The 12598-nt window shown below is 34.2% G+C and overlaps 1 protein-coding gene across 1 annotated transcript in view; it reads right to left on the bottom strand.

Moving 5' to 3' along the window:
- Window positions 1-5140: 5140 nt before the first annotated feature.
- The window catches only part of LOC124361429 (valine--tRNA ligase-like), a 48195-nt gene continuing 40737 nt past the window's right edge, over window positions 5141-12598 (bottom strand). Inside the window, exons 17-18 of the mRNA XM_046815481.1 lie at window positions 7283-7438; window positions 5141-5283 (exon numbers count right to left, since the gene is read on the bottom strand). Of these exons, the coding sequence (XP_046671437.1) occupies window positions 5209-5283; window positions 7283-7438 (231 nt within the window). The 3' untranslated portion in view covers window positions 5141-5208. The remainder of the gene's footprint in view (window positions 5284-7282; window positions 7439-12598) is intronic.

Genomic DNA, 12598 nt, shown 5'->3' on the forward strand with positions numbered 1-12598 from the left:
AATTTTTAAATCTAAACCACACACACACACACACATATATTTCTTGTGTGTGTGTGCCACTGAACTCCTCCTAACAGGTGGACCGATTTTAATGTAACTTTTTGTGTGCCTTCAGGTGGATTCGAGAATGGTTTGTATTTACAAATTTAAGCAGTTACAAAGTTAGAATATAAAAAATAAAAGTTTTGAAAGCGTATACATGTAATAAATAGCCAAATAGTATTTGAAGTCACTAATTTGTTATGTATATTTGTCTTTGAAATAAATTTCTTGTTGAACTTAAAGCTTGGGTGTTAGACCACTTTATAATAAAGTACATGTATGGACCTTAGTTGGACATGCAGTGTCCTTAATTATGTGTAATTTTGTTATGGTTCGCAGGAAAACTAAGCCTTCAAAATATTTTAAATATCCATAATTCAATTTGTAAATATGAGCAGTACTGACCATCATGAAGTAGTTTTCATTTTATTAAACGTTACTTGAATTATTGTGCCTTGAATTTTTTGTCATGCCTTACATATTACAACTGTTGGGACAGATGATTATATTTTCAATGCAATTATTCAAAACTGTATCTACAAATCCCAATCCTAATAATATTACAAATGCGAAAGTGCCTTTGTTTGTTTAGCTTTTACGCATAAATTATTCAGCCAATTGCACTGAAATTTTACATTGATGTCCTAGGGTCCATGAGATGAATTTAGAAAATCCCTCCCGTCTACACTCAACTGGTCTTTAAAGTAGCAAACAAAATCCCACATTTGTCTCTGAAGTAGTGAAATATTAATTAAAAGAGCATTTCTAACAGTCATCTGTTCTGTGTAAACATTATTTATTATTTTCAATTTGTTTAAATTTATAGTGAGTACAAATATTTTAACACCGTTTTAGATTTCAGTGATTAGGTGAGTACTCATCTACCTTACAAAATGCCCCAACACTTAAAATGGTCAGAATTTAACACCGAAGACTCCCTTTAAAGCAGTAGGCAAGAATTTTTCTAGATGAAAGTAATGTTGGCTGGACTGTGCTTTTGAACGAATGTACTAATTTCAGCTCTAAATGTTCTAGAATACTGACAATATTTTTTGTTTTATAAAGAAGCAATTTCGTAGTGTAATTGTTAATGTACTTTTAGCTGTACATTTTTTTAAATCAAATATTAAGTATTACAACAAAGCTGTCAGGAGAATGGGTGTGATTATGGTTTATAGTCGCTCCATGGCCTTATCGTGCATGGGTTACCAATCTAGTCCTGCATGATGTCTTTATCGCTGCCATCACACATTTTGCCTCATCTATGCTTAGTAGCTCTTGTAAATCTAAATTCACTTCTTGGAATTAGACTCTAGGGTAGTTGTGCAAAACACAAGTTGGATCAGGTCTTCAGACTTCAAAAACGAGCCATGAGAGTGACTTTGAGTTTGAGTGCCAGAGAGTCATGCAGGGATGCTTTTAGGGAGCTGGGATTACTGATCTTGCCCTGTCTCTACATTCATGAGTTGATCCTTTACTCGAGATCAAAGTGCACTTTTGTTCAAGGCTGTACTGAATCTGGTGTACTGAATGTACACCATCATGGAAGTGGAAGGCAGGGACAACTTTCGAGTCAGACAAACAGAACAAATTCTCTCAGAAATTTGCCTTTTCAAGCTGATATCAGACTAATCAGCAGTCTCCCTTAAGGAATAAAAAACAAATCTAAGTTTAGTTTAAAACTATTTTGGTGTAAAAGGAATTTTACTCTGTTGACGATTTTATGAACTGCCGGGATAATTAAGAGCACAAACATTTACAAAATTGTTTGTTCACGGACCTGTGAACTGTATAAGAGAAGAGTCATGTATGTTTGGGTGGGTCATTGTCAGTGAAAATGGCTAGGTTAGATGTAGGATGATTGTGATACAATTTTATATTGTCTTTCCACAATAAACAATATTATTACTTACTGTAAGCATAAAATAGTAGTGATTTAAATAATATTTAGCATTTTTTCATAGCAAATAACTTTTTCTGGTAGATTCCATATTATGTTTTTTATACAACTGTTCTTTTTTTCATCAATATATTTAAAAATTAAATCCTTTACTCGTATAAAAACAAAAATTCTATGCAATAAAAAATTTGGCTGTTCATCAGCTACCATTATTTTTCAAAATTATTATAACATTGCAAATTTTTTTTAACTCTTTACGATCAAATTCATATGATTGTGCTCTCATACCGCCTGGTCCCAACAGTGGCTATGGGATATTCTCTGCTTCAGGTCGTTGATTTATGACCAAGTCTTGTACCTCAGCTCACCAGGCCCACTATATTGCCCAGTTATTAATATTAAATTCAATCCTTATCCAGTTGTGGCTGGAAAGTGCTGCAACCTCTCGGCCAAATAAAGAACTAAATTAATATTTCTCTGTTTGCAGCACATACCATATATATTATTCATTCAGAATTATTTTGAATCCGATTGTCAGTCACTGTAGCCTATGTATATCCTATCTACTTATTAAAATATTAGTGCATTTGGTGGAGACGAAACTATAGTATGGAAACGAGATAATATTATGTTAATACTGCCCCCATAAGTTAAAAGGCCCTAACTCCAAAATTTTTTAAATTGGCTTTTTTTGTTTGTTTTCGATTTACTGGGATAAAATACGTCTTTTTATGACATAAAAAGGCCCTAAATTCAACTCCATGGTTACTATTACTACAATTTATATTGGCCCTAACTCCGAAATGTCGTGGTTTTTGACATAGGATGGCCCTATGTAACAATTAAATGTTTAAAACACACCCTAAGTGCATAGGCAGTTGCAATTAGGGGCCTTTAGACTTATGGTTCAATAGTCCACCCAAGAGCATCAAGGAACTTGGGGCCTTCTCTCATAAGACTAAGTAGGAGATTTCCTGGAATTAGGGCCTTCTTTCATCAAACATAACAGCATGACTAGGCTAGAGTTTTTGTTGTTGCAGCTGTTCTCACTTAGTAACTCAACAAACCTATCAAGTTAATGTGTCATGAACGTGTGTTTTGGTTATAATTAGTTATTCGGTTACAGTGTTTTTAAATTATATTGTGTCAGATATATCCTGATTTTTTTTGTACTGCACTTCAGGTAATTTATTTTTTAAGTTGTAATTGTTGATTTGCAAAAATGGAACATGAAACACAGTGGAAAGGTCTATGATTTCCAGGACTTTGTTAAATGTGTTTGAAAAAGCTAATTTAGGAAAGGTAGACATCAAAGAACTTGGTGAAAGTGACTTGTATGAATGAAAAGACTGTTCTTCTAAACAAAAGCTTAAGTGTCGAGAAAATGTACCATATTTCAAAGATGTTGTGAAAGTATCTGCTGACAGAGGTAAAAACTACGCTTTTGTACTCTACGAAATATGAAGAATTTTCCATCAAAAGAGTTGAACTTTATTCAATCCAAGTATATCAAGAAGTTTCCTATGCCAGAAAAAATAAATAAAGTTCGGGGTTTTCAATAAAACCTAAAAAGAAAAACATTATTGAAAAACTGTGTCCCCTTATGCCATCCAACCGTCGGGGTTTTGGACAAGTCTTCCAGAGTCAGGAGAACGAGACTTGATTGACTGTGATGAGTAAAAACTAATTTCCAAAAGTTAAAGTAGATAGTGAATCAATTATATAAATGACAGAAGTGTTTTTGTTTTTCAGTTAATCTTATTATTATTACTGTTTAAAGTTAAGGTAAGTGGGGACTTATTTATCACCAGCATCTCTTAACTGTGTAATAGGTCTACAAGTTAAACTATTCTAATGACTTTGTGCCAGAACAAACTTTGTTTGTGCATAGATTACTTCTAATTCTTTTTATTTAAGTCATGTCTAAAACACAACTATGTATATTTAGTTTTTTCTAGTAGTAGGCAGCCTACAATTTAACACTTTTTCTCATTTTAAGTAACTTATTTTTACAAGTTTGTAAATTGTTGAAATATTTGTATGTACTTGTTAACTTTACTGTTTTTAAATTTATCAATGTCAACAAATATAACGAGATAGGTTTTCTTATTTCTAGTAATAAGCTTACAAATTAAAATTGATCCTTGATTAAAGGAATATATTGTTTTTTACAAGCTTTTAAATTTAAAAATAAACTTTTACTTGATAAATATTTTGTGTGTACTTGTTCAATTGTTTTTATTTGAGTAAAATCTAATAAAATAACATTACATGTTGGTTTTGTTTTCTTAAACTGAACTGCAGTTTTAAAACACTAAGGAACATTTAAAAATATATGATTATGCCAATTAGGTGTAGCAACTAAACAAGTCCATTTTGACGATGAAAAGCCCTAACTCCCATAGAAGGAGTTTAGGGCTTTTCAACGGTGCGCTTCAGGCCAAACAAACTGTGACATAAAATGCCCTAAACTCCCACTTTTTCTATTAAAAAAAATTAATCAATGAAATTTCACATCAACATAAATATTTTGTAGGTCTATCAATAACATTTTAGCATAAACCTTTTTTAAAAGTGCTAAAATGTTAATGCAGGTAAAAAAATTAGTAATCCTCATTTCCTGAACAGTTTTGTTTCTTGGAGTTAGGGTTTTTATTCTTATGGGGCAGAATACTAGAGACCTAATTGAGATTTCAGTAATTTAAAAAGCAGGTCAAATACTGCCATGTAATTTCAAGTAAAAGTGAAATGCAAGCGCTGCATGATGACTCAGAACACAGCTGGCCACTATAAGTGGCCCTGACAAGCTAAGTGGACAACCACCTGAGATAAAATTCACGCTAAGCGAGGAATAAGTTTAGGCCACATTTGGGGCCTCCTGATCGCAAAGGGTAAAATTATCATATATATATATATATATATACATACATCATTTCTCACATAAAATGATCAAAGATATTAGTCCAATTCCAAATAGACAACTATGGTACAACCATATAGTAACAACCAGCAAAGGTTTCTACTTGTTATTCATGCTATAGAGTTGTACTTAAAATACTATAATTATTTTACCACTTATTTTGTTTGAATTAATTAAATTAAGCTACCCTTTGATCTTTTTTAAATGAGTATAATCCATGCAAACATGTAAAAGAAGAAAACAGGATATTGAGGGTTATTTTATATTGTAGAGTGCAGTTGATTAGAAGGTTCAATTTATTCTGTACAAAAGTGCTAAATATTTTTACAATCTATACATCTGCACACTATCCTGAAGATCGCCGCCTGTTGTCATCCATGTAAGAGCGAAGAACTCTTAGCTCTTCTTCAAGCTGTCTTATCTAAAACATAAATGAAAACAATAAATTAAAGCACCACAGATAAAGGATTTATGACTCATTTTCTTTCTACACAGCAATACAGTTTTCTCACAGTAATGCGTATTCATCAAACTTTCATAAGTCTACTCTTCTACGTAAATGGTTACAAAACAACACAAAAACTTGCATATTAATGATATTCTCAATCATATCATTAAGCGAAATAACATCTCAAAATCTATACAGAGTTCACAAAAAACTAAGTAAATTTAATCAGATCTAAATTCCATTTCAAGATTTAAGTTTTTGCATTTTACACAATAAAGTATTAAAAAAATCTCTCTAAACAAAACTTACTAGACATGTGAAAAGATCACTTTACTAAAGTACTTTATCACTAATTTTTAAGTTGACGTGTCTTTGTATCCTCCTTATGTTAAATCCATCTCATAAGTAATACGAAGTCTGTCCAATAAGTATCCGACCGCCGACCAGTAGGCGACCGACTCGAACCGGTTATTAGACGGGAGGGGTGAGCCTACTCCTTCCCATATTAGGCATTGATACGATCCGGTCACTCAGTGAGTCACAGCGCTCTGTTCCGTACAGTACTGCCATGTGTGTGCGTCGCATTTCAATATGACTGAACATGTTGAGCGGCGCATTTGCATTAAATTTAGCCAAAAACTTGGCCATTCAGCATCAGAGACGATTACTATGATATGGAAAGTTTATCGTGACGTGTCTATGGGCGATACACAAATAAAAGGGTGGTATAGGCGGTTTAAAAATGGCCACATATCAGTGGAGAGTGATGACCGATCTGGCAGGCCTTCAACGGCCAGAAACGCTGAAAATGTTGAACGTGTTCGTGCAGCAATTAATGAAAACCGTCGATTGACTGTCCAAGAGCTGGAAGAAGATTTAGGAATACCAAAATCGTCAGTTTGTAACATTTTACACAAAGATTTAAAAATGAACCGTGTTTCGGCAAAATTTGTTCCTCGGCTGCTGACAGAAGATCAAAAGAACTGTCGACTTGAAATCGCACAGGACAATCTGGATTTGATAAAAAGTGACCCAGGGCTATTTAAAAAAGTTATTACTGGTGATGAGTCATGGGTTTATGGCTACGACCCTGAAACAAAGGCTCAATCTTCACACTGGAAAACTCACGAAGAGCAACGGCCGAAAACAGCAAGACAAAGTCAAAGCAATGTCAAGACAATGCTGACAGTTTTTTTTTACCAGGACGGCGTTGTTCATCACGAATATACTCGAAAAGGCCAGACAGTGAATAATGAGTATTATCTTGAGATCCTAAGGCGGCTACGAGATGCAGTGCGAAGGAAACGACCTGAACTGTGGACAAGCTGTGACTGGATCCTGCACCACGACAACGGGCCGTGTGCTCATTCATCAAATCTTATTCAGCGTTTTTTGGTCAAACACAACATTAATCAACTACGACAGTCTCCCTACAGTCCTGACATAGCTCTTTGTGACTTCTGGCTATTTCCGAAATTAAAAGTTCCTTTGAAAGGAAAAAGATTTGACGATGTTGAACAAATAAAACAAAATGCGATGAAGGAAGTACCTGTTGGCCATTCCGCAAAATGAATTTATAAGGAGTGTTTCCGGAAGTGGGAGGAGCGTTGGAATAAGGTAGTGGCTTGTGGAGGGAAGTACTTTGAAGGGGACCAGATTGCTGTTGCCGCCGAGTAACATCAGTTCATGCCGAACGTCAAGGTTGGATACTTTTTGGACACATCTCATATATTATACCTTATTAAAGTATGTAAAATTTATCAATGGAAGCCCATTATATATTTACTACTGTGTTATTGGTTGTATTATAAAATGATCATAATACATCTATAACCTTAAACTAGTTTCCATTGATCTTTAAAAGTACATGCGCTGTTTAATTTTCATTTCACAAAAATGTCATTATCTGATGCAATTTTTATAATAATAATAAACTAAATTAGTACATATCATCCCAAAAATTGTAGCTTACCATTTCAGAATGCCTGAGCTGAGTTTCCTTATCCACTTTCCTCTCATACCCTTTCTTTGTTGTTCTTTCAATCATCTTATCAAGGGTTTTTTTAATCTTTGTCTCTTTCTTTGTCAGCGTTCCTATATATTCGTCATACTGCTCTTGGCTTATATCCTAGAATAAAAACACATGGAACATGAATACGGATAGATACTAAAAAGGCATTTTTGTAAAATTACAATTTAAAGGAATCTTAGGAGTGGCACCTGTCACTAAAAGCAAATGTAGAGATACAGGCATGGGTAGGAAAGGTGGCTTGGTTGACTGGTCTGGTTAACCCTCTCTTGATTATAACATATTCTGTTCATTGTGATGTATAGACATCTTATATAACTCAATCATAGTATCAACAGTTATTCAATGATAATAGTGTTTGCAGAAGTGAACTGGCAACCTCGCTTCCCAAAATGACTGCAACACAAAGTAGACTGATTATTAGCATGCTCTGTACTGATTGATAAAGATTGCCGTGCAATACAACATTTCTGAATATGTTTTTAAACCCTAGATCTATACAAAGTTACATTTTCAAAATGGTCACCTCATTTTCAGCACTTTGCAAGCTTTTTATTAATCACCACATGTATAAGATTTGCTACAATTAATTATTAGACAAAAATTACTATATATAGATTCATCTTTCTAGTTAGCTCAGTTCATAAATGTTTTGAAGAATATCCAAAATGTACAAAACTTTCCCAATTTCATATAAAATATAGAGATATAAATAGTTTTGTAAATATGTGGAAGAAACTTTCCCTATGAATTATGCAAAGCGATACAATTTTAATGTGAAAAAACATTTCTTTGTTTTATTTTATTAACTACGAATATAATATTGCATCCAGACAAATGAAATCTCAGTATGTTATGTTATGAAATGTCCTTTTTCGATTAGTACCAAAATAAATGGACTTTCCATTCAGAAAATTGATAATACTTTCATCTTCCGCTATATATTTAGTAATTTTTTATTCTCTGAACTATATCTTACATTCTTGCGTTCTACACCACCTGCACACACTACAACAAATTAACTGGTTCAAATGGCTGTTTTTATTCTACCAATCAGATGTTGTTGTTTCTTATGTACAAGAATTACAAGCAGTATATTTTGGTGGAGTTATGAATGTGTTTTTGGCGAACTATTACAGTTTGTTATAACAATGAAATGTAACTTTTACAATCGAGCTATTACAGTTTATGACAATGGATTGTAACTTTCACGATCATTTTAGTGATATTCAAGAATACGAATGGTAAAGATCGTAATAGTGTCACTGTACAGAACTCCTGATGGAGACCTAAAAGTATTTTTTGGCAGCTTGGAGACTCTCTTATTGTTTTTAAGTAAGTGCTCCTTTAAAGTTTTGCTTTGTGGAGGCTTAAATATTGATACATTGAATAATAATGCTAGCACTGTGAAACTAAATAATTATCATCCTTTATGAGATAATTGCCAGCAAAATTAATTTAATTGGGTCCTTTTTAAGTAACAGAAGTCAGAGGGTTTCTGTTAATGGGGTTTTCTCAAGTGACACTGAAGTGGTTTATGGTGTTCCACAGGGATCGGTCCTTGGTCCATTTCTGTTTCTTGTCATAATCAATGATTTAAGTGGCTTTTAACTTTATTACGTTTGCTGATGATGTGTCTTTTTATTCAACTGACAGTTCCTTAGTTAATTTGACGAATGTCCTTAGTTCATGAGTAATGTTCTTGACAAATCAACTAGTTGGTATAATATTAATAAGTTTTTACTCAATACAGACAAGATTCAAATTATCAGCTTTACTCTCAAAACAGATATGGATTATTCTGTAGACAACGTCAAACTTTTAGGTATCACATTGGATAGTAAGTTAACGTGGTTACCCCATATTGACAACCTTTGTAATAAGTTAGCTCGTACTGTATATTTAACCCTTTTACTGCCTGACAATTTTGTTACTACATGCGCCTAACCTGCCAGGCTGTTTATCATGGGCATGTACCCAAACTGCCACGCCAATTTTGGACTTTTTGCAATGTATAAAATGCATAAAAATTCATAACTTTGCTATTTATAGTCATAGAAAGCTAAAATTTCTTTTTTTGTTTTTTCTCTTAAGAAATGTAGTATTTAATATAATACCAAAATGTACAATTCAGGAACTTATAACATTTTTGAAACAAAATATGTACTTACCTTTTATATAAAAATGTTTTTTTTTACTTTGACTTGAAATTCAAAATTATAAACTTCACTCAATATAAATTAAAGTGTTTTATTTTGAAATACAATACTATTGTAAGCAAATTAAAAAAGAAATTATGTAAATATCTTTGAAAGTATTGGTTTTATGAATGTTTTTATGACTTATTACAAACTCACAATATTTACAGCCAATCTGAAAAACTACACTGTAACAACTGCTTCACCAAGTTATTGTCTTATTCAACTATTCTAAACTGTTTTATTATTATTTTAAACTTAAAAAGAGTTCATAGAATATATTCATAGGCTATTTACAATTATTCTTGTCATATTTACAAAAGAATCCACGTTGGCAAATTTATATTTTTTCGGTCATCCTGGTACTGGTTCAGCATCTGGTCTGCACCATCAACTCCTCCCATATATGAGTTATATGCTCTTATAATGGAAGGATTTGTAGAAATATGTACTTTGTTACCTCTTCTCTTGGATGTTGTTACGGACTCAGCTTTGCCACTGGTTGATATTAGTAAAACCTGCTTTTTTTGGCTCTTTTTTGACGGTAACCCAGTAGAATCAGAGGATTTCTCCTCATGTACATAGTTTCTTTCGTGAGAGTGTCTACAACTGAAAACCCCAAATCTTTCCTGCTTATCAAACTCTTGTATTCACCTTCAGCTCTCTGGTAAACAAATAATGTAAAACAGTAGTGTGATGCTGCTTCGCACAGCATCCACAACTGCACACCCCAGTGATGGTGTTTCTTGGGCATGTATCGTAAAAGTTGTGAATGGGATTTTGTAGCAATCATACTCTCATCCACTGATATGTTTTGACTAGGTGTGAAGTGAAGTTTTGAAACATTATTCATGTGATTGACTAAAGGTTTGAACCTAGTACAGGGATCACATCCGTTTTCTTTGGTTTTGGCAGGTTTCTTGTGTCAACAAGGTGAAAAAATTGCAAAATTGCCTGAAAGCAGTTTCTGGTGAACATATGGGAGAACCAGGGAATTATTTGACTCTGAGAGGACCACCAATAGAACTCAATACTAGGCATGTTTTTAATTCCCATACTTATCAAAACGATAATAAATGCATATATTTCTGACGGAGTGACTGATCTCCAGACTGTGCCTTTTTAGCTTGTCACGGTTAGCTTCAATAAATTCTTTGGCATACTTATTAGTGTACTGAACTATTATGTCAATTAGAGAAGCCGTGAAAAACAGTTTGAAATAAGAGCATGGGGGTGTCTTTTTCAGGGCAATGTTTTGGGCCAGGAAGTTCATGAAAACTAAACATTTGGTCTGGCCTATGCAAATGATCATTAGCTTCCGTAACCTCAATTCATTCCATTTCATTCTCTGATTCACTAGAAGTGCTTACTTCTTCATTAGGGGGCATTTCTGACTCATTTAGGCCAATAGGATGAGCGGGTGGCTTAGGCCTAGATTGCATACGTTGCCTACTTCTAATTGGGACGTCATTGTCACTGCCATCAGAATCGGAATCAGAAATATACCAATTGAAATGATGGGTTAGCCCTAGTCCACAATTACCTGACGATGTTCCAGCTTCATTGGGATCGAAATCAGGGTCTACATCCGTATCATCAACATCAGAACTGCTGTCTGAAGAATGGCCGAGGTTGAAAATTTCACTGACAAAACTGTCACTCAAATCGTTTTCTTCAATAATATTTCTGATAGTTCCCTCACTCACGGGAGATCGAGACCTCTTAATATTCAATATATTATCACATACACTCGTAAACAACAAATAAACCACATTATTTCCTGTGATTCGAATGTAAACAAACACGATAACCAAAGCTTGCTTGGTGACCATGCGGTTTGGACTCAGTGCTACTAGCGGCACAAATGCCAACTACACCAGCTGACGTAAATCATCTGTTCATAGAATATTACTTTACAACATGTTGTACATATTCTGTGCTTCATTCTGAACACAGTAAACACAAGTAAAAAACAATCACGTGAACTTTTATATTTTTAATTAATTATTTTACGAACGTCCGGAAAAACGGATGCTGGCAGTTTAGGCGTAGATAACCGACGTCCAGTTTTATGGTCATTAGCAGTTTAGGTATAATTTTACAACGTCCGTAAAACAGGACGTTGGCAGTGAAAGGGTTAATTTGGGAGTACCAATGGCTGAGCGGTCTAAGTCGTTGGACTTTGGGTGTGAGTTAGAGATATCGCAGGATCAAATCCTGTCTGTAACAGTTGCACTTTTTATTAGTACCATCAACCTCGTGCTATATCGACTCTCCCCCTTATTCTGTTTGATAAGATCCTCGCACAAGCCAGTGGCCCACGAGGACGGACAGAATAAGGCTTAAAAGGGGATCGGCCTCTCCATTTAGTTAAAAAAAATTAGACATTTGAGATATTGTGTCCCTGCCAAGTACTTAAAAAAATGTGTACTATGCTTTTTTCCATAGTAACTTGTCTTATGGACTACTCTTTTGGGCCAATGCTCAGGGAATAGTTTTGTTACTGCAAAAAAAGTTATTAGAATCTTATCATTCTCAGCTTTAAATGACCATTGTAAGGCTTTGTTTAGAAAATTAAGAATCTTAACCCTCGAGCTGGTATGAAACGAATTTTCGTCGCCAAAGGCCCGTCCGATTTGGCAACGACGAATATTCGTCGCCAAAGTAGACATGTAAAGTTATTGAAATTTTAGGCAATTAAGGTCATATAAATTATTTTTATTTGATATATTCTGGAACAGCATTAACTATAGTACCGATTTACTGTTCTTACTTCGGTTATTGTCTTCTTTGTTTACCGTAAAACAGGGCTGCCCAACCTACGGCCCGTGGGCCGTATCCGGCCCGCGAGTTGGTTTTATATGGCCCGCCTAGTTACCAAAACAACCAAATTTGTTTACAAGCATTTGAAATATTAAATAAATACAAATTTTGAGAACCAAGCTGTCCAGCCGATTTCACGTAGAACGAGCCGTATTCATTTGGTGGAGTATGAGTGTTGAAAGAAGTAAAGTAGTTGCAGACAGATTTCACTGACTACGGTGGTGGCTGCCGGCTGGCG

The sequence above is a fragment of the Homalodisca vitripennis genome, chromosome 1 (genome assembly GCF_021130785.1).
Source record: "Homalodisca vitripennis isolate AUS2020 chromosome 1, UT_GWSS_2.1, whole genome shotgun sequence".
Lineage (NCBI taxonomy): Eukaryota > Metazoa > Arthropoda > Insecta > Hemiptera > Cicadellidae > Homalodisca > Homalodisca vitripennis.